Source organism: Paroedura picta, chromosome 3 (assembly GCF_049243985.1).
Source record: "Paroedura picta isolate Pp20150507F chromosome 3, Ppicta_v3.0, whole genome shotgun sequence".
Classification (NCBI taxonomy): Eukaryota; Metazoa; Chordata; class Lepidosauria; order Squamata; family Gekkonidae; genus Paroedura; species Paroedura picta.
This window is the reverse complement of record NC_135371.1, coordinates 70,437,044-70,460,503: the sequence shown is the minus strand read 5'-3', so window position 1 is coordinate 70,460,503 and position 23,460 is coordinate 70,437,044. Positions and strand designations below refer to the sequence as shown.

Sequence of the window (23,460 nt, the reverse complement as noted above, 5' to 3'; positions counted from 1 at the left end):
CATGGCAAACTCAATACGGGGTGGTTTGCCAGTGCCTTCCCCAGTCATTACCGTTTACCCCCCAGCAAGCTGGGTACTCATTTTACCGACCTCGGAAGGATGGAAGGCTGAGTCAACCTTGAGCCGGCTGCTGGGATTGAACTCCCAACCTCATGGGCAAAGCTTTCAGGCGGCTGCCTTGCCACTCTGCGCCACAAGAGGCTCTATGGCAGGATTGGTGAGGATAAATCTGACACATAATGCCTATTTCTATCCCTTAATCATAAAATATTCTAATCTCTATTGCTGTGATGATTATAGAGATAACTAGTGGCAAAGCCCGTTGTATCCAGGAATACAACGGGCACTAGAACTTGGCAGTGGGAAGAGGAAGGGGAGGAGTTGTCCAGTCTGTAAGGGCATGGGGTTGAATGTGTGTGTTGTGTGGGAGGTTGTGGTGGCGTAGTGGCAAATGAGGGCATGGGTGTGGAGATATGGGTGTCAAGAACCTGTGGTTTGGAATGTTCGTTGAGTGTGGGAGAAGACTGACCTTTTGGAATTGTGGCATAGTGGTTACAGATGAGCTTTCCAGAGCCATGTCTTCAGATATGTGAAGGGAAAATCAGACTGGAGACTCTTTTTAGGGGAAGATTACATGGCAACCAATTCCCCCAGTTCTGCGTCATTTCCCTTCTTGTAGGAATTAGGCCACAGACACCAAAATGTCCTGCCCTAATACACATGGGGTAGTCACAGTACACAAGTGTCCACCCTGTTCCTTCTTCTCCATTTTTTTCACTGTTGATAAAATATTATGCTTCTTTCATGGTTGCTCCTTAGAAGAACAGATTTTTGTACCCTGTTGTTTACTACCCAAAGGAGTCTCAAAGCAGTTTACAAACACCTTTTCCATTCGTCTCTCCACAATAGTCAACCTGTGAGGTATGTGGTGCTGTGAGAGGTCTGAGAGAACTGGAAATGGCTGCAGTGACCCAGCAGGCCTAAGGTGTCTCAAAGCATTTCCCAATCATCTTCCCTTCCTCTCCCTATCACTATTTACAGTTTCAGGGGGTAAGTATTTATTTAGATCTTCCTGCACTTTCCAGACTCATAGGACTGATGCTGGTCTGCCTGTCTGTGCCCCAGAATACAAACAGTTGCTGGTAAGGGCTGGCTATAGTCTATAGCCCATAGCCCAAGAGGGACACACCTGCACCACTCCCTCCCAACTGCAGGCAAAAATGGCTCCTTTTAAGGCTGAACGCTGAGGCATTGTACGCTTTTGAAGTCTCACCTCCAAACCAGGAATATTTCCAACCCAGGGGTAGCCAACCTCCAGGTGGAGCCTGGAGAGCTCCTGGAATTATAGCTAAACTGCAGAGTATAAAAATCAGCTCCCCAGGCAGAAAGGGCTACTTTGGAGAGGGTTGTGGTAGAGAAGAAACATTTAAGGCCTCCCACACAGGTTGTTGTTGTTGAATTGAAAGACTTGAGGCCTACTGCACAGGGTTGTTGTGCAGATAAAACAGGAGACAAAAGAACCAGTTTCGTCTGCAGAATAACGCTGTGCAGTGGCCTCAAATCTGCAGAGAGTTGCAAAGAAGAAAGACACATGGCTTGGCTGTGTCTAACCCCCGGCCAGAGCAATATTTAAGTGAGAAGGGGCTTTTCTGTGGCCTCCCTGTCAGCCAGCTATTTGGCAGAAGTGGAAAGTTCCCCACCTTCAAAAGGAATGCCCTCAGGCTCCCCTACGTTGATCTTGGAAAGGCCTCCTCCCCTCAGTCCAGGCCTGTCAGAGGCTCCTTCACAGCAGGCCTAAAGGGGGGGGGGAGGGGGCACACTCTGCAGCCTCCTGCCAGCTCTGTCAGGGTTCTGAGGCAATTTACAGTTGGACATGACAGTTAGGAGAGCCTTGGGGAGAAAAGGGCTGGCACAGCTTCTGTTCTCATCCCCCTTGGCAGCCCTACTGACCTCCTCTCCCTTTGGTGGTCAGGAGCAGACTGGCAGCCATTTCTCCAGATTGCCCCTGGCTGGCTGGAATTCTGGTCTGTCGGAAGCGCCTTCCGATTGGCGCCTCCACTTGTCAGTCCAGGGCCATGGGACCAATTGTTGCCCCTCCCCATCACAGACTGAGCCCACCCCAACACCCCTTACTGTTTTATTAAGAGGGAAAAGATGTAAGTTAAGTGTTTTTGCATTATACCATATAAAATAACCCAAGTATTTTCAGAAAAGCTCCGCTCTGTTGCTAAATAGTAGATCTGAGCCAAGTTTGCACTAAGAGTGTTGTCAGTTCTGTAGTAACTAAAATGTAATAACAGTTAGCCAAGTGACCAGTCAGTGGAGAGCATCTCCGATGCCTGAGAAGGCGTGGAAGACAGCGCCCATCAAACATCTGGTAATGACAGATGAGCCACCTGCTCCCTTTAAGTTCCTCCCCAAGCTGGTGATGTTTCTCCTTCATAGAATCATAGAATCATAGAGTTGGAAGGGGCCACACAGACCATCTAGTCCAACCCCCTGCTCAACGCAGGATTAGCCCTAGGCATCCTAAAGCATCCAAGAAAAGTGTGTATCCAACCTTTGCTTGAAGACTGCCAGTGAGGGGGAGCTCACCACCTCCTTGTTGTTGTTGTTGTTATGTGCGAAGTCGTGTCCGACCCATCGTGACCCCATGGACAATGATCCTCCAGGCCTTCCTGTCCTCTACCATTCCCCGGAGTCCATTTAAGCTTGCACCTACTGCTTCAGTGACTCCATCCAGCCACCTCATTCTCTGTCGTCCCCTTCTTCTTTTGCCCTCTATCGCTCCCAGCATTAGGCTCTTATCCAGGGAGTCCTTCCTTCTCATGAGGTGGCCAAAGTATTTGAGTTTCATCTTCAGGATCTGGCCTTCTAAAGAGCAGTCAGGGCTGATCTCCTCTAGGACTGACCGGTTTGTTCGCCTTGCAGTCCAAGGGACTCGCAAGAGTCTTCTCCAGCACCAGAGTTCAAAAGCCTCAATTCTTTGACGCTCGGCCTTCCTTATGGTCCAACTTTCGCAGCCATACACTGCAACTGCGAATACCATAGCCTTGACTAAACGCACTTTTGTTGGCAAGGTGATGTCTCTGCTTTTTAGGATGCTGTCTAGATTAGCCATAGCTTTCCTCCCCAGGAGCAAGCGTCTTTTAATTTCTTTGCTGCAGTCCCCATCTGCAGTGATGTTGGAGCCCAGGAAAATAAAATCTGTCACTATCTCCATTTCTTCCCCATCTATTTGCCAGGAATTGAGAGGGCCGGATGCCATGATCTTTGTTTTCTTGATGTTGAGTTTCAAGCCAACTTTTTCACTCTCCTCCTTCACCCGCATCAACAGGCTCTTTAGTTCCTCTTCACTTTCTGCTGTTAGAGTGGTATCATCTGCATATCTGAGGTTGTTGATATTTCTCCCTGCAATCTTGATCCCAATTTGTGACTCCTCTAATCCCGCATTTCTTATGATGTGCTCCGCATACAAGTTAAATAGGCAAGGCGACAGTATACAGCCTTGCCCAACTCCTTTCTCAATTTTGAACCAGTCACTGATTTCATGTTCAGTTCTCACTGTTGCTTCTTGACCTGCATATAAATTTCTCAAGAGACAAATAAGATGCTCTGGTATTCCAATCTCTTTAAGAACTTGCCACAATTTGTTGTGCTCCACACAATCAAAGGCTTTAGCATAGTCAATGAAGCAGAAGTATACGTTCTTCTGGTACTCCCTAGCTTTCTCCATGATCCAGTGTATGTTGGCAATTTGATCTCTAGTTCCTCTGCCTCTTCGAAATCCTGCCTGTACGTCTGGAAGTTCTCGGTCCACATATTGCTGGAGCCTAGCTTGTAGGATTTTGAGCATAACTTTGCTAGCATGAGAAATTAGTGCAATGGTGCGGGAGTTTGAACATTCTTTGGCATTGCTCTTCTTTGGGATTGGAATGTAAACTGACATTTTCCAATCCTGTGGCCATTGCTGAGTTTTCCAAATTTGCTGGCATATTGAGTGTAGCACTTTAACTGCATCGTCCTTTAAGATTTTGAATAGTTCAACTGGAATGCTGTCACCACCACTAGATTTATTGTAGCTCAGACTTCCTAAGGCCCATTTGACTTCACATTCCAGGATGTCTGGCTCCAGGTCAGTAACTACCCCACTGTGGTCATCAGGGATGTTAAGCTCGCTCTTGTATAGTTGTTCTGTATAATTTTGCCACCTTTGTTTAATCTCTTCTGCTTCTGTGAGGTCCCTACCATTTTGGTCCCTTATCATACCCAACTTTGCATGAAACATTCTCTTCATATCTCCAATATTCTTGAAAAGATCTCCGGTCCTCCCCATTCTATTGTTTTCTTCTATTTGTTTGCACTGTTCATTTTAGAAGGCATACTTATCTCTTCTAGCTTTTTTCTGGAATTCTGCATTCAGTTGGGTGTATCTTTCTCTTTCTCCCTTGCCTTTCACTTCCCTTCTCTCCTTAGCTATTTGTAAAGCTTCCTCAGACAGCCATTTTGATTTCTTGTATTTCTTTTTCTTTGGGATGGTTTTAGTTGCTACCTCTTGTACAATGTTGCGAACCTCCGTCCATAGTTCTTCAGGCACTCTGTCTATCAGATCTAATTCCTTAAATCTATTTGTCACCTCTACTGTGTATTCTTCGGGGATATGATTTAGTTCATACCTGAGTGGCCTAGTGCTTTCCCCTACTTTCTTCAATTTAAGCCTAAATTTTGCAACAAGAAGCTCATGATCTGAATCACAATCAGCTCCTGGTCTTGTTTTTATTGACTGGATAGAACTTTTCCATCTTTGGCTGCAGAGCACATAGTCAATCTGATTTCTATGTTGACCGTCTGGTGATGTCCATGTATAGAGTCGTCTCTTGGGTTGTTGGAAAACACCACCTCCTAAGGCAGCCTATTCCACTGCTGAACTACACTGACTGTGACATTTTTTTCCTGATATCTAGCCTATATCGTTGTACTTGAAGTTTAAACCTATTACTGCATGTCCTCTCATTCCCAAGTCCCTCAACCTATCTTCATAGAGCTTGGTCCCTTGGCCCCAGATCATCTTCGTCACTTTCCTCTGTACCCTTGCAATTTTATCTACATACTTCTTGAAATGAGGCCTCCAGAACTGCACACAATACTCCAGGTGTGGTCTGACCAGTGCCATATACCAGTGGTCCCTAACGTTTTTATCACCGAGGACCGGTCAACACTTGACAATTTTACTGAGGCCCGGCGGGGGGGGGGGGTAGTCTTTTGCCGAGGGATGTCGCTGTCGCCTGAACCGCTGCTCCACGTGCTTTCCCACTAGTGCCACTGACCTCTCGCCACCTGCTAGGGGGTGCTGCCAGCAGCAGCTTCACAGTGCCACGCCAAGGGTGAGCACCAGCCATGGTGGTTGCTGGAGAGCACCAGAGGTGAGCCGACGGCAGAATAGTAGGGCAGCCCCCAAGGCAGCAGCCGGGAAGGAGGACGCGGAGGAGCCGCGGCCCGGTACCGACTGATTCACGGACCAGTCCCGGTCCCCGGACCGGGGGTTGGGGACCACTGCCGTATACAATGGGACTATGACATCTTGTGATTTTGATGTGATGTCCCTGTTGATACAGCCCAAAATGGCATTCGCTTTTTTACTGCTGCATCACACTGCCTGCTCATGTTTAGTTTACAATCCACAAGTACCCCAAGGTCTCGTTCATACACAGTGTTACCTAGAAGCGTATCCCCCATCCAGTAGGCATGCTTTTCATTTTTCTGACCCAGATGCAGAACTTTACACTTATCTTTATTAAATTGCATCTTGTTCTCATTTGCCCATTTTTCCATTGTGTTCAGATCTCGTTGAACTCTGTCTCTATCTTCCGGAGTATTTGCCAGTCCTCCCAATTTGGTGTCATCTGCAAACTTGATGAGTAGTCCCTCCACCCCCTCATCTAGATCATTAATAAATATGTTAAAAAGTACCGGGCCGAGCACCGAGCTCTGAAGTACCCCGCTACTCACCTCTCTCCAGTCTGATGAAACACCATTGACAACAACTCTTTGAGTGCGGTTCTCTAACCAATTCCCTATCCACCTAACTATCTGAAAATCCAGATTGCAGTCCTTCAACTTATCCATCAGAACATCATGGGGAACCTTGTCAAAAGCTTTACTAAAATGCAACTAAATGACATCAACCGAATTTCCCCGATCCAGCAAACCTGTTACTTGGTCAAAAAAGGAAACCAGGTTGGTCTGGCAGGACCTGTTGGAGACAAATCCATGCTGACTTCCTTGGATCACCAAATTGTCCTCCAGGTGTTTGCAGATCGCTCCCTTTAATATCTGCTCCATTATCTTCCCCACAACAGAGGTCAGACTCACTGGTCTGTAGTTTCCTGGTTCATCTACCATTTGATAAATGAAATTGTCAGCCAGGCAGGTCAGAAAGTTGCATGACTTCCTCTACAACTGATTGCTGACCTGTGTTGGGTCTGTAAATCCCCTCTATACATGTTCTGACATTGCTCTTGACAACCTGGAGATCCTGGAAGAGATAGGGCAGTTGGCTGACCCTGAAATGTCTGCTTTGGGCAGGGTGATGAAACACACCTTATAGCCGCATAACTGTGATTCCTCATTTGATTTCTCAGCTGCAGCTAGCTGATGCTGATAGGCATAGAATCCAGCTGTTCTTCAACAGAGGAGCCAGAACTGTCTCCAGGTTCTGTTTGTTCCATGACAGTCAGCCATGACTGTGGACTTTGCATATAGATAAAGGTATACATGCTAACAGAAGTGGAGTAATGCCAGAACGTCTCAATTTCTAGGTATTATAAATTTATGATACATCAAACCAAGGGGGCCGAAAACCAACCATACTCGAGCCCCCTCTAGACTCCGCCCCATCCCTCGTGACATTAGGGTGGAGTCAAAGGTAAACAACCCGCCTCTGACACTGGTGCTGTGCAACGCCAGGTCAATAAACAACAAAACCTTTACTCTGCAAAACCACTTTGTAGAGCAAAGAGCGGACCTGGCGTGCATGACAGAAACCTGGACCAGGGAGGGGGAAACGGTTGCCCTCAAAGATCTAGCCCCTGCTGGGTTTTCTGTCGTCCACCAGTCCTGGACAGCGAGGCGGGGAGGAGGGGTGGCAATCCTAACCCGAGAGGCTTTCTCCTTTAGAACCCTTCCTGCGCCGTCAATACCAGGCATTGAATGTGTTGGCCTCGGATGGGGATCAACAGAGAGCGTGGCCATCTGGCTAGTGTACCGCGCGCCCAATGCACCGCCAGATGCCCTGCCTGCCCTGCTAGAGGCGGTGGCGGCCTGGACGCTACAGTTCTCCAGTCTACTAGTTCTGGGGGACTTTAACGTCCATGCTGAGCTACTGTCCTCTAGAACTGTTGGCCCCACCCATCAAGCAGGTCACACCCTGGATCTTATTTTCCGCGCAGGTTTGGATGTGGATCTGGTCACAACTACAGCCGTGCCATGGTCAGACCACTATGCTCTAAAGGCGTGGCTAAGGCTCCCACCACCTCCTCAGTTGGGCGCTGAGCAAATTTTAGCTCGCCCCGGAGACTTATGGATCCAATAGGATTCCGGAATGCTCTGTGGGAACCAATGCCTCCCGGCACTTCTCTCAAAGGCCTGGTCAGTGACTGGCATAACAGACTGCTGAATGCCATTGATGAGATAGCTCCCCGACGCCCTCTCCGGCCCCGTCTCAAGCGAGCCCCCTGGTACACCGAGGAGCTTCGCGACAAGAAACGGGAACTGAGACGGCTAGAGCGAGTTTAGAGGAAGACTCGTGACGAAGCCTCCAGAACATCTTATAGAATGCAGATGAAAGCCTATGAGATGGCGTTGAAGTCAGTAAAACGCAATTTTTACTCGGCTACCATCGCATCTGCAGACTCACGCCCAGCTCAATTGTTTCAGGTAGTTCGATCCCTCACTGCCCTGATTGAAGGGCAACAAAACAGTAGCCAATTGGACATCAGTTGTGAGGCATTTGCAAGTCATTTTGTGGAAAAAATCTCGACACTCCGCCACGACCTCCCTCCAACCTTTGATACAAAAAGTGAACTAGAGGCCCCTTGGCTATCTTTGGAGAAAACTATGAGTAACTTCAGACGACTCATGCTGACCGAAATGGACAGGATTCTAGCGACAACAAGACCAACTACATGCCCACTAGATCCTTGCCCATCCTGGTTCTTGAAAACAGCTGGCATAAAGATAATGGGCCCCCTCCTGGAGATAATCAACCTATCTCTAAGAACAGGAGAATTCCCGGAGGGTTTGAAAGAGGCTGTGGTACGTCCACTGTTGAAAAAAACATCTCTAAACCCACAAGAGCCTAACAATTACCGGCCCGTCTCGCACTTAGCGTTTCTGGGCAAGATGATAGAAAGGACAGTCACAAACCAACTGACAGAATACCTGGAAGAAGCTTCGTTCCTAGACCCATCCCAGTCAGGCTTCCGGCCTGGCCATGGGGTAGAGACAGCGCTAGTCGCCCTGACGGACGACCTCCGTCGCCAGTTGGATCGAGGCGGGTCGGCACTGCTGATATTATTAGACCTCTCAGCAGCGTTCGACACAGTCGATCACGAGCTTCTAGCTCGCCGCCTCATCGATGCTGGAATACAAGGGACAGCCCTTCAATGGCTGATCTCCTTCCTCCAGGATCGTGGACAGAGGGTTGCAATAGGAGAGAAAACATCAGGCCACCGGCAACTTACTTGTGGAGTCCCACAAGGAGCGGTCCCCTCTCCTATCCTATTCAACATCTTCATGCGCCCTCTTGCACAGCTGGTACGGAAGTTTGGGCTGGGTTGCCATCAATATGCAGATGACACCCAGCTCTTCCTCCTGATGGATGGCCGCCCTGAGTCTCCCCCAGAAGCATTAGCCAGCTGCCTGGGAGCAGTGACGAGATGGCTCAAGCAGAGTCGTCTGAAGCTCAATCCTTCAAAGACGGAGGTCCTATGGCTAGGTAGGAAGGGCCCATGCGAGGAAGCGCGCCTGCCTACCCTGGATGGCATGCAGCTCTCTACGGCTAACTCCGCCAGGAACCTAGGCGTGATTCTGGACGCCTCCCTCACAATGGAGGCCCAGATCACAAAGGCTGGCATTCTACCATCTCCGCCAAGCCAAACGACTAGCGCCCTACCTGGCCCCGGAACACCTAGCCACAGTGATCCATGTGACGGTCACCTCTAGACTGGACTTTTGTAACTCGCTCTACGCAGGCCTGCCCTTAGCCCTGACCCGGAAACTACAACTAGTTCAAAATGCAGCAGCCAGGATCCTCACGGCAACACCGTGGAGGTCCCATATCCGGCCTATTCTCCATCAGCTGCAATGGTTACCAGTTGAATTCCGGATCAGACTAAAGGTTCTGGTAATTACCTTCAAGGCCATACGCGGTCAGGGCCCAGTATACCTGAGGGACCGCCTCCCCGCCTATGCCCCCAAAAGAGCTCTACGCTCTACTGCCTCCAATCAGCTAAGCATCCCTGGCCCTAAAGAAGTCCGTCTGGTCTCGACCAGGGCCAGAGCATTCTCTGTTCTGGCCCCTACCTGGTGAAACGAGCTCCCAGAGGAGATCAGGGCCCTGACGGAGCTTAAACAGTTCCGCAGGGCCTGCAAAAAGGAGTTCCTGCACCAGGCATTTGGCCGAGACCAGACGTAATCTACAGCAACCAAGGGCCCCTGCTCCCCCCCACCCACCCTCAGAATTCAATCAATAAGCCACCCCCCTCAGAATCCCATCAACAATCCCTGGACCTGTTTGTATTACGATTGTTTACTGTTATACTGTGTTGTGTTTGGTTGCAATTGTTGGTTATCGATGTACATGTTCTACAGAGTGTTTTATGTATGGTTCTCTGTTATAATGTAAACCGCCCTGAGCCTCCGGGGAGGGCGGTATAGAAGTATGATAGATAAATAAATAAATAAATAAATAAATAAATAAATAAATAAATAAATAAATAAATAAATAAATAAATAAATAAATAAATAAATAAATAAATAAATAAATGATGGTGGCTGTACCAGTTTATTTACATTCATTAAACTTTGGGAAACATAAGACTTCCAGCCACTTTTCTTCTCTGGTTGTCAGCTAAGGAAAAGCCTATTTCTGCACAGACCATAACATGACTTCTCAAGATGCTGGACTACAACTTCATAGATCCTGTACATTGAACATATATCACAGTAGGCTTTTAGACAAAGAAATACTGTTTATACAACCACAATTGCTAAAAGGTTTGAATCTACAAACATAGTTATAATCAGAAGCTGTCCAATATTTCTTTCCAATTATTTAAAAGTTAGGAAGCTAAGGCAATGTATACATGGACTGAACAAAACAGACCCTAAATAGCTTAAGAAATAAAAGGAGGAAAGGACACTATTGTCAAAGTACAAGAACTAATGAAAGAAAGTTGTCAAAGAGGTAACTGACAACACAAAACTGACCAAGAAAAGCATTAAGGAAGAGACAGATATAAAGAGGCTGTTTTGATATGGAGTTGACAGAGGATAGAATGGAGACAGGAAAAGGAATAAACAAACAGGGCTACGCAGTGTACATTGACACCCCGGTGTTGCATGCGCGTACAAGCTATGTGCTGGGGCCAGGAAGCCTGGGATGCTGCCCGAACATGGCAGCGACCGTGGGTGAGTGGGGAGGGGCCGGGACCCCACTGCATGCTACGGTGGGGGCCGCCCCTGCCAGCTCCACAGAGCTAGCAGGGGCGTGCAACGTCCCACCAGGCACGCTGTAGGTCGGGGCTGGGCAGGCCAAAAGGCCCGCCACTGTCAATTATGTACAGCGCCGGCCCGCCCCAGCCCCTGCTAGCGCCTGCGGTATCCCGGGGACCGCGGAAGTTCCCGCATTCCGATAATGGGGCCTTCCGTGGCCCTGGGCCGGGCCACGCTGGCAGCAGGGGCATGCATAATTGGGGATTTTCCCCAATGCCCAGCTGCGGCCAGCGTGGGCATTCTGGCCCGTGCATAATGGGTCATAGTAAAGAAAAGAGAGAAGCTAAAGTAATATGGCACAATCCTAAGGCTACTCAGAATAAAGTCCCATGTTAAGCTTATTCCCACTAAACAGTTCTTCAAATTGCATTCATAAGGACAGAAAAGAATGAATTCTGTGGAAATTGTAAAAGAAAATTTGCTGGGGCTTTAATATTTGCTGGGGGGGAATGAATCAAAGGCAATCTCAAAATGTTGTGTCTAGAAGTCACAGATGGTAATTACGTCATCCAGGGTAGCACAAAAACTAGAAGTGATGATTCAGACAGAAAATTGTTTTTAGATCTATGTCCCAATTTTTATACAAAATACTCTCAAAGCAGCTTAGAACTCAGATTTATACAACTAACCTACAAATCACAAACAACATTAAACACTCACAACAGAATATCTTATAATTTCAAAAGAAACATTATGTCACACCCCCGCTGCTGCCTCCCGGCTCCCCGGGGTTGCCGGAGCAACCAGGGTCAACAGCACAGCCAGATCTGAGTAATGAAATGGACCCGGGGGAGGGATGTTCCTGGCAGCTGGCAGATAGATTGAGATGAAGCCAAAGGGTGGGGCTGACAGAACGCAGAAGGAGTCAGAGATTGCAGGCGAGCTGTCAGAAGCGATGGGGTTCAGCTGGACTCACGCCGGGAGAGGAGGGCTGAGTCATCCTGCAGGTGCAGCTCATTAGATGGGCTGCATTTAGGGAGACAGAAACAGCTAGCCAGCGTGGAAGCAATCTATGCGACTACCAGAAGGTGATTCGGGCCAGCCGGTGACTGTGGGAGCTTCGCCAAGGGACCCAATCCGTGAGGGACTATGCTGCGGAATTCCAGATCATGGCACAAGACCTGGACTGGAATGAGCCTGCTTTAGTAGACCAGTTTGTGGCAGGACTATCGGAGAAGGTCCTGGATGAACTGGTTCATGTAGACCGGCCCGTCGTATGAGCGACCTGGTGCAATTGTGCTACCGTATCGACAACCACCTGGAGGAGCGGTGCCTCACCCGGTCCGGAACCCAGCCATGAAACCGGGGAGAGCAGTCTCCACCGTTTCACCGCTCCCAAGGCAGCGGTTTCCCTGGATCTGGGGGAACCAATGCAACTCGGCAGTGTGCGGCCTCGATTGGACCCCAGAGAAAAGCAGCACCGCCGCACACAGAACCTTTGCCTGTACTGCGGGGGTGCAGGTCACTACGCAGGCCAGTGCCCCGGAAAAACTAAGCCGGCGGGAAACGCCCGCTCCCATCCGACTCCGGCCCTGGTCGCCTGGGAGGAACCGTTGGGGCCACTCCAGGACTGATGCACTTACTACTGTCTGTGCGCCTGCAACTACCCCAGGGGCAGTAGCTCCTGGACCATGCCCTGGTCAACTCTGGAGCCACCAGGTCCTACATTGACGCCATCTTCCAGTGCCAGAACACGGTCCCCATTACCAAGAAACAGGTTCCAGCTAAAGTGGAAGCCATAGACGGGCGACTAATCAAGGCCGGGTGGGTGAAATGGGAGACCCAGCCCCTGTTCCTCCAGGTGCAACAACATACCGAGACCATGGTCTTCGACGTCGCTCACATGCCTCGGTTCCCATTGCTGCTTGGCATGGACTGGCTTGCCAAGCATAACCCGCGTATCGATTGGGTGAAGCTAGACTTACGCTTTGGCCGGGACTGCCTACATGCCACTCACACCTCTGCCTCGCCCGACATCAACGGGCTTCCACCTGAGTACCAGGACTATGCGGATGTCTTCGAGGAAAAAGGCGCTGATAAACTCCCTCCGCACCGACCCTATGATTGCGGCATTGATTTGAAATCGGACGTTCGCCTCCCTGTCAAGCGCTTGTACGCCCTGTCGGAGCCCGAACGCCAGACCCTCCGGGAGTTCCTGGACAAGAACCTGCAGCGAGTGTTCATCCGTCCCTCCACCGGTCCTACCTCCGCTCCAGTCCTCTTCGTGAAGAAGGAGGAGAACTTGCGAATGTGCCATGACTATCGGGCACTCAATGAGATCACAATCAAGGACCACTACCCATTGCCCCTCATCCCCGAGCTTCTGGAACAAGTGCAGGGAGCCCGCATGTTCACCAAGCTGGACCTGCGTGGGGCTTACAACCTCATCCGTGCCAGGGATGAATGGAAGACTGCCTTCGGAACCCGGTACAGACAATTTGAGTACCTAGTAATGCCTTTTGGGCTCTGTAATGCACCCCCGTCAGGAGGGGGCCCTGGAGGGGGGGATTGTGTCACACCCCCGCTGCTGCGTCCTGGCTCCCCGGGGTTGCCAGAGCAACCAGGGGCAACAGCCCAGCCAGATGGACCCGGGGGAGGGAATGAGATGGACCCGGGGGAGGGAATGTTCCTGGCAGCTGGCAGATAACAGACCTCAACAGGAGGAGACCTCAGACTCAGAAGAAGGGGCTGTACGTCTGAGATGAAGCCAAAGGGTGGGGCTGACAGAACGCAGGAGTCAGAGATTGCAGACGAGCTGTCAGAAGTGATGGGGTTCAGCTGGACTCATGCCAGGAGAGGAGGGCTGAGTCATCCTGCAGGTGCAGCTCATTAGATGGGCTGCATTTAGGGAGACAGAAACAGCTAGCCAGCGTGGAAGCAATCTATGCGACTACCCCCTGGACCGGCTCTGCTATCGTGACCTGTTGCTTAATCCTTGACCCCCTGGCTTCGGACCTGACGACGGCTTTTGGTAAAGTGCTTTGGCTTGGTTAACTCTCGGACTTTCTCGACTCAGACTTTCAGACTGTTTGACTACTCTTTGCCTGGCTCTACGTTGTTCTTATTAGTTCCCGGTGACTTGGACTGAACGTTATCTCCATCTGGGCTGGCCGCCCAGGCCTCACCGAGGCAGCTGCTACCGAGTGTGGACAGCTAGGGCAGCATACATTAACAGAAACCAAGAATCACAATAGTCCAGAAAAACTAACACTATCCAAACGCAAAACTAATTAACTAAAGTATTTTTAAAAATTAACTATCCTTCTAAATATGAAGAATAATAATGTCAGACATGCCTCATAACAGCTCTCACCAACCCACTCCGCCAGGAACCTGGGCGTGACCCTGGACGCTTCCCTTACAATGGAAGCCCAGGTCACAAAGGTAGAGCGGCTGGCATTCTTCCACCAAGCCAAGCTACTAGCGCCGTACCCGGACCCAGAGCACCTAGCCACAGTGATCCATGCAACGGTCACCTCTAGGCTGGACATCTGCAACTCGCTCTACGCAGGCCTACCCTTATCCTTGATCCGGAAACTACAATTGATGCAGAATGCTGCGGCCAGGATTCTCACAAAAACATCGTGGAGATCCCACATCCGGCCAGTACTCCAACAACTTGACTGGCTCCCAGTTGAATTCCAGATCAAGCTTAAGGTTCTGGTAATCACCTTTAAGGCCGTATGCAGTTTGGGACCAGTGTATTTGAGAGACCGCCTCCCTGCCTATACTCCCAAAAGAGCTCTATGCTCCACCTCCAACTGGCTGTGGATTCCTGGCCCCAGAGAAGCACGTCGATCCTCAGCAAGGGCCAGAGCCTTCTCGGTCCTGGCCTCCACCTGGTGGAACGAATTCCCTGAAGAGATCAGAGCCCTGCCCAAACTTCCACAGTTCCGCAGGACTTCCACCAGGCATTCACTTGAGGCCAACTGAGGTAGAACAGCTGCTGAACCCCCAGACTGAAAGAACCAACCCATGAAAGAATCAACCTCCAATGTTACTGTTAATTGTTACTTATATTGTGGTTTTGCGATGTTCTGATGCCTTATTTGAAAGTTGATGTTACATACTGTTGTTACTATATATCGTTCCATGTAATTTGTATTATATAATGTTCAATGTAAACCACCCAGAGCTGCAAAGAAATGGGCAGTATAGAAATCTAAATAAATAAATAAATAAAAATAAGGGAAGGAAAGAAAACCCTCAATACATGTAAGATCAAAGAAATACTTGGAGATGTATTTTGTAATTGTAACAAGGGGGGAAAAAGAGATGCATGACATTATATTCAAAGAAAAATATGAAAAATGTGGCCATAGGGGAAAACTACCTGGTTCCCAACAAGAAATTTAAAAAATGAAAGTGAGAAGACACCAGAAAACACAGAAAAGGAAGAAACCTGAGCTGTTACTGATCTATGGCTGTAACTAAGATAGTAAATGTAAGAAGGGGTAGATTCTTTCAGGGCAATTCCATACAGAATTACTCCAATTTAAACCCATTTCCTTCAACATTAGACTGGAGCACCTCTGTACAAGATGTCATTTAAGAAGCCACACAGGATTAATGGAGATAGAACCGAGAAGATGGGCATCTGTGCTGTTCGCAAGAAGAGATCACCATGACAAGCCAAACCAGACTGGAAGAATCAAGAAAATTTTCAGACACATATCTACAGAGGGAAGGCAGGAGAGAGAGAAAAAAGAGAAGATGTATCCAGTAACTGTATTTTGTATACACACACATAAAATACAGATACTAAATACATATTACATAGCCAAGGAGCTCAAGGATAGTGGAACGTGCCATCAAGACACAGCCCGTTTCTTTCTTTCTTTCTTTCTTTCTTTCTTTCTTTCTTTCTTTCTTTCTTTCTTTCTTTCTTTCTTTCTTTCTTTCTTTCTTTCTTTCTTTCTTTCCTTCCTTCCTTCCTTCCTTCCTTCCTTCCTTCCTTCCTTCCTTCCTTCCTTTCTGTTGGTCGTCTTTGAAGGTAACGTTTGATGGCTTCAGGTGGCTCTCTTTAACCGAAGTAGACAGGCTGCTGGGGAACGTGAGGGCAACCACTTGTCCCTTTGACCCCTGTCTGTCTTGGCTCCTCAAAGGGGGAGGGGGATGCAGATAGGAGAGCAGCTCACCGATATTGTCAACTGCTCCCTACAATATGGGTAGTTTCCGAAGTTGCTTAAGGGGGCGGTGGTTTGTCCTCTCTTTAAGAAACCATCGCTGGATCTGCGGGACCCGGCCAGCTACTGACTAGTTTTGCATTTAGCGTTTCTGGGGAAGGTGGTTGAAAGGGCCAGCTCCTGGCTTTCCTGGAGGAAACTTCGGCACTCCACCCATATCAGTCTGGCTTCCATCCTGGCTACAAGGTGGAGACGGTGTTGGTCACTCTGACAGATGATCTCTATCGCCAGTTGTATCGGGGCAGTACAACCGTAGTGGTTCTTTTAGATCTGTTGGTGGTGTTTGATGTGGTCGACCATGAGTTGCTGGCATACTGCCTCATCAGGAAGGGGATACGGGACACAGCCTTGAACTGGATACGCCCCTTTCTCCTAAACCGGTCCCAGAGGGTGGCAGTAAGGGAGGAGTTGTCGGGCCCAGTTCGGCATCCTTGTGGGGTCCCTCAGGGCTCAATCCTCTCCCCCACATTATTTAATATCTTAGAATCATAGAGTTGGAAGGGGCCACACAGGCCATCTAGTCCAAACCCCTGCTCAATGCAGGATCAGCCCAAAACATCCTAAAGTAGCGGTCCTCAACCTATTTATGGTTGAGGACCAGCTCCAGGGGTGGGGAACAGCCGGCGGCCCGGGCACCGAGCATGTGCGTTAGTGCCCCCTGGTGGTGAAAACACGCATGCACGTTTTCACCAATGGGGGCGCTAATGTGCATGCACGGCAACTCCGCGCATGCGTGTATGTGTCCGCCAGTATGCCAGCGGCCACGCCTACATCTTCCCCCCCCCTCGCAGCAAGAAGCTGGCCGGGCTGCGAGTGAAGCGGCCACTATGGCGGCCGCTTCTCTCACGGACAGGTAAGCTTCTCACTGGGGGGGGGGGAGAGGCAGGCGTGGCCGCTGGCGGCCCTTTACCAAGGCCTTTGCGGCCCGGTACCAGGTCGCAGACTGGGGATTGACCCCCGTCCTAAAGCATCCAAGAAAAGTGTGTAGCCAACCTTTGCTTGAAGACTGCCAGTAATGGGGAGCTCACCACCTCCTTAGGCAGCCTACTCCACTGCTAAACTACTCTGACTGTGAATTTTTTTTCCTGATATCAAGCCTATATTGTTGTACTTGTAGTTTAAACCCATTACTGCATGTCCTTTCCTCTGCAGCCAACAGAAACAGCATCCTGCCCTCCTCCAAGTGACAACCTTTCAAATACTTAAAGAGGGCTATCATGTCCCCTCTCAACCTCCTTTTCTCCAGGCTGAACATTCCCAAGTCCCTCAACCTATCTTTATGCACCCTCTGGCCCAACTGGTGCAGAGTTGCGACTTGGGTTGTAATCAATATGTGGATGAGACCCAGCTGTATCTCCTGATGTATGGACACCTTGGCAGGGACGCAACTGGCCATCATGTCCCAGGCCAGGAATTTGGGTGTGACATTTGACGCCTCGTTAACGATGGAGGCTCAGGTCAAAAAGGTAGCCAGACAGGCCTTTTTCCATCTTCGCCAGGCTAGGCTAATAGTGCCCTATGTGTTCCCTGAACACTTGGCCACAGTGATCCATGCGATGGTTACCTCCAGAATATAGAAGCTTGAGATCTGCTCTTCCATGTCCACACCCGGAGGTGGAAATTTAGGGGGGGGGGGTATAGTTGTTTTTACGTCGCCGCATGATGTCTTGGATATTGAATAGGATATTTGAATTGAATTGTATGTTTTTAGGGGTATTTTTATCTGGGGTTTTTATCTGTTGTAACCCACCACGAGCCTTCTTGGGAGTGTCAGGCTAAAAATCTTTCTTTCTTTCCTTCCATTTCTATACCGCCCTTCCCTACGGCTCTGGGCAGTTTACATTAAACATTGTGGAATGCTTAGAATATTATAACAATGCAATATATAATAATCATAACATGGCATAACATAATCATAACAAACATGACAGCCAGAACAGCATTATTAATACAACAACAACAATAAAATGGTGATCCTGTAAAGTTTTCAAGGTAAAAGATGAAGAAAGGTGGTCTGCCCCTTTCTTTACCAACATAACAATCCTAGACTTCCTTCGGCCTCTTCCATGGAAGCACTAACCAGAACAACCTTGCTTAGCTTTGGAGATATGAGGAGACCTGGCTAGTCTGAGTCAACCAGGTCAGGACACCAAACAGCTTGGAGGAAATAAATGTCAATAGGGAAGGCTAGGAAAATGTGCATTAGGAGATAGGGCATGCTGTACAAAAAGCAGAACTCTTTCCTCAGAATCATCTGGAAGGACTTATTTAAAGACTGACTCGTATACTCAAATAATGCAACTATCACAAACCCTCATAGGTATCTTCAAGTTTCATTTTTCCTTTTGTCTTCAGTACCAAAGCTTCTTGTGGCGCAGAGTGGTAAGGCAGCAGACATGCAGTCTGAAAACTCTGCCCATGAGGCTGGGAGTTCAATTCCAGCAGCCGGCTCAAGGTTGACTCAGCCTTCCATCCTTCCGAGGTCGGAAAAATGAGTACCCAGCTTGCTGGGGGGTAAACGGTAATGACTGGGAAGTCACTGGCAAACCACCCCATATTGAGTCTGCCGTGAAAACGCTAGAGGGCGTCACCCCAAGGGTCAGACATGACCCGGTGCTTGCACAGGGGATACCTTTACCTTTACCAAAGCATTTTCTGGAAGATATATTCTACTAGGGGCCAAGCCTGTTGCATTCAGGAATACAACGGGCGCTAGATTATGGGGGTGGAGTGAAAGAACTCTGCGGACATTCTCACCCTCCCCCCAGAATGTGGAAAGTCTACAGGTAGCTGTTATAGAATTCACCGGCAGGGGCAGCTCTCACGGGGCAGGGATCTGCAGCCTCTGAGCCTCAGAGGGAAGTGGAAAGAGGAGGGGGTGGTTAGGGGTGGGGGACGGAAAGCGATTGGGTGGCCACTGGACAGACAGGCAAGCTGGTTGGAGGAGGAGGCACTTAGGGGCTGGACAGCCACTCTGAGTGGGTGTTAAGTGCTGAGTGGCACTTTGGCCATGAGATACTTCTCCTCCAAGGCCTTACCAGAAGTATTAAATGGAATAGATTGGCTTGGACATCATTTTGATATACAGTATTTGCTGGGGTATAAGACTACTTCCCCCCCTGAAAAACATGCCTCCAAGTGGGAGGGTCATCCTATACGCCAGGTGCACTTCAGTTGGGATAGACATAGCTGCCCATAGTGGCCCATAGTACTGTAATGTAATGTAACAAACTCTATATTTTGAGTGGAAATGTTGGGGGGTCGTCTTATATGCCCAGTCGTCTTATACGCCGGCAAATACGGTATCTGTTTGTTCACTAGAAAAGAATCTGGTCCAGTTCCATATACCATCTGAAATACTTATATACTGAGCTAGACCACTGGTCTATCAAGGTCAGAATTGTCTACCTGGACTGGCAGCGGTTCTATGAGGTGTGCAACAGGTATCTTCCACATAAGCAAATATCCAGACCTTTTTACTGGAGTTGCTAAGAGACTGAACCTGGACTCTTCGTCATGCAAAACAGCTTTACAAGTTTCTTCCCTCACAGTCTCAAATCTCACAGCATTGTCGTTTGGCTCTTAAGCATATGCCAAAACATTCAGATAAGTAGAATCTGGTTTTCTATGCCCACAGATATCAAATGGTTAACTTTTTAATTTGGATCTCAAAGTCTGTAAAGACCTCCTAAGAGCCAACTTGTTAAATGATGCAATACAAACAGGAAATGCTACTCTAATTATATTTCACATCTAACCTGCGTCCTCATTCTTTTATTTTATTTTTGCATTTATACTCTGCCCTTTTCCAGAGACTCAGGACAGCTTCTGAAGGGTTTAAATTTAAAATGAATGAAATATTTGGCTAAATGTTTAATAATAATAATAATAATAATAATAATAATAATAATAATAATAATAATAATAATAATAATAATAATAATAATAATAACAATAATAATATAGTTAAACCAGTTTCCAATCATATCCTTCAAGTGAAAAAAGGGGGAAGAATAATAAATTCAATCAGCTATACATGGATTTTAGATGGACTTTAGTCAGGGAGGCCAGCCAACTATAAAGTTGTTTTTAGGCCTCAACCTGCATTTGCTGGCAGGGGCTCCTGGGAATTGTAGTCCATAGACATCTGGAGGGCCGCAGTTTGGCTACCCCTGGCCTAGGGGAACAACTCTTGTCTTGCAGGCCCTGTAGAACTGTTTAAGACCCTGTAGGCCCCTGATCTAATTTGGCAAGGCATTTTACCAGGGTCTTGGCTCTGGCTCAGGTCAATTTTACTACCTTGGGGCTAGGGATCCTAAGAACATAACATTCATTGGGAGACATAATGGTCCCGTGGATATGAAGGTCTCAGACTGTTTAAGGCTTTGAGGGCGAGAACCAAAACTCTGAATCTGATTTGGTCCTCAATCTGGAGTCAGTGCAGCTGGGAAAGCCCAGTTCATATGTGAACTCTCCATTGATTCCCTGTAAAGACCCATGCAAACACATTCTGAAACAATAAAATCAGAGTCCAGTAGCACCTTTAAGACCAACAAAGATTTATTCAAGGCGTGAGCTTTCGAGTGCAAGCACCCTTCATCAGACGAAGGGTGCTTGCACTCGAAAGCTCATGCCTTGAATGAATCTTTGTTGGTCTTAAAGGTGCTACTGGACTCCGATTTTATTGTGCTACTTCAGACCAACACGGCTACTCATTTGAATACATGCCGAGTTGAAGATTCCGGAGCAGCTTCAAGGGCAGCCCTGTACAGAGTGAGTAGCCATAATCTAGCCTAGAGGTGACCATTGCATGGATCATAGTGGCAAGATTGAACACCACAGATAGGGTGTAAGTTGTCATGCCTGGCAAAGGTGGTAGAATACATGGCCTCCATGGGTAAGGAGGCATCCAAAATCATACCCAGCTCCTGACTGTGGTTTCAACTGAACCCTTATCAAGAGTCAGGACTTGCACTACCACACCCGCAGCACGTCAACACAGCCAGAGGACCTCTGACTTAGCTGGATTTAACTTCAGCCGACTCCACTTGAGCCAAACCACCATGGCCTCCAGACACCTGGTCAAAGAATCTCTCCAGCATACTGTGTCCACTATTAATTCATCAACAAGATAAAAAGCTGAATCACGTTCAAGAATCACTCAGAGAAACTTCTGTGCTTCAAGAGGGGCTTACAGTTGCTTTGAGTATGATTGAATGTGAAAACTTAGAAAGGAGTATATTAATCTCTATGATAGAAAATGATCCCTGGTATTTCTAGCCATCAGAAAAGTTACAGACCTGATCATTATCCAAGTCCAGAAGAGCTTCCTATTTATTCAGTTGGAATTTAGTCCTTAGAAATTCTGCATAGAGGCAATTAAAAGACATTATTATTATCAATTATTTCCCTTTCAACCCAAGCATATAACGGGACAAAGGTAAGCGGATGTTCCAGCCAGAATATTCACAAAATACTTTTGTGTCCGCCATAGAAGAAAACAATTCTTGCTATTCCTACCTGGAGATCTGATGCCCAGCATACAGCAACAGTGCAGTTAGAAAATACAGGTAGAGTTGAACCAGGTGTTGTCTTGGTAAGGTTAGGAGCACCACGCTTAGGATATAACCTGGAAAAGAAATTTAGATAGTTCATAATTAAATATATTTTGCCCCTGGCACTTATGTCGCACTTAGCGTTCCTGGGCAAGGTGGTGGAAAGGGCTACAGTGGACCAGCTCCTGGCATTCTTGGAGGAAACTTTGGCACTCTATCCATATCAGTCTGGCTTCCACCCTGGCCACGGGGTGGAGACGGTTTTGGTCGCCCTGCTGGATGACCTCCGTCGCCAGCTGTATAGAGGCGGGTCAGCCATGTTGGTCCTTTTAGACCTATCGGCAGCCTTTGACATCATGGACCATGATCCGTTGGTCCATTGCCTGGCCGGTACGGGGATACGGAGCACGGCCTTGTGCTGGATACGCTCCTTCCTCCAGAACCGGTCCCAGAGGGTTGCTGTGGGAGAAGAGTTCTCGCGGCCCTTGCGGGGTCCCTCAGAGTGTGGTCCTCTCCCCCACATTGTTTAACATCTCTATGCGCCCTCTGGCCCACCTGGTATGGAGCTTTGGGCTGGGTTGTCATCAGTACGCTGATGAGACCCAGCTCTATCTCCTAATGGACAGCCACCTGGACTCTCCCCCGGAACCATTTGCCAGATGTTTGGAAGCAGTGTCTGAATGGTTTGAGCAGAGTCGCCTGAAACTCAACCCCTCCAAGACGGAGGTCCTGTGGCTGGGGGGAAGGGGGCAGGAACAGGCAGCGCGTCTACCCACCCTAACAGGGGTGCAACGTACCATCGTGCCCCAAGCTAGGAATTTGGGTGTGACCATTGATGCCTCCCTAACTATGGAGGCACAGGTCAAAAGATTAGCGGGCATGGCATTCTTCTATCTTCGCCAGGCCCGGCTACTATCACCCTACCTGTCCCCTGACCACTTGGCCACAGTGATCCATGCGACAGTCACCTCCAGAATAGATTTCTGTAACTCGCTCTACGCAGGTCTACCCTTGTCCCTGACCCGGAAACTACAGCTGGTACAAAATGCAGCTGCCAGGGTCCTCACTGGAACATCTTGGAGGGCCCACATCCAACCTTCAAGGCCATTTGTGGGTTGGGACCCACATACCTGAGGGACCGACTACCACTCTATGCCCCCCACAAGGCCTTACACTCTACGGCTGAGAACCTGTTGGTCGTCCTCGGCCCAAAGGAAGTGCGCCTAGCCTCGGCCAGGGCCAGGGCCTTTTCGGTCCTGGCCCCTACCTGGTGGAATGAGCTCCCGGGGGAACTGCGGGCCCTGCGGGATTTGTCAGCTTTCCGCAGGGCCTGTAAAATGGAGCTCTTCCACCAGGTCTATGGTTGAGGCTGGGGTCAGCGAATCAGGGACACCGCTCCCCAGTGTACGCTACTCCCCCATCCTTTCCTCTTTACCTCTTTGATAATTGGGGGAGGGATGGAATTTTTAGCCATCATGTTAGTAGTTTGATGATTTTATGGGAATTTTAATGGGGTTAGTTGTTGTGACCCGCCTCGAGCCTGTTGGGAGAGGCAGGAAATCAATATAATAATAATAATAATAATAATAATAATAATAATAATAATAATAATAATAATAATAATAATAATATGAACCTTTTAAAAATGTCTTACATTTGAAAGAGACTGGAAAGTCACTATGACTTACAATTTTTAATCAAAAAGCACAAGGAACTGGATGAAATACTTATATACTGAAACCCTAATACCATATTTTCTCACAAGTAATAAAAGATATGGGAAAAACCATTAATCATGCAGGTAAAAGAGAGTCAGCCAGCTATCCACTAACATTAGTTGAGAAGTCCACTCATGAAGATTTTTCAGCCATGTAATTTTCATAAATAAAAAAGAAAACATGCATTAATGTATCTTATATCTTTTCAGTTCACAAATCAAACTGAAA

The 23,460-nt window shown here is 48.3% G+C and overlaps 1 protein-coding gene across 5 annotated transcripts in view; it reads right to left on the bottom strand.

Moving 5' to 3' along the window:
• The window catches only part of RNF145 (ring finger protein 145), a 214,941-nt gene that overhangs the window by 98,952 nt on the left and 92,529 nt on the right, over positions 1 to 23,460 (bottom strand). For all 5 annotated transcript variants that reach the window (XR_013229158.1, XR_013229160.1, XR_013229159.1 and 2 more), the window contains one exon: positions 21,480 to 21,588. Coding sequence is in view for 2 of the 5 variants with exons in the window: in XM_077326384.1 (XP_077182499.1) it covers positions 21,480 to 21,588 (109 nt within the window). In the remaining 3 variants the exon portion in view is untranslated. The remainder of the gene's footprint in view (positions 1 to 21,479; positions 21,589 to 23,460) is intronic.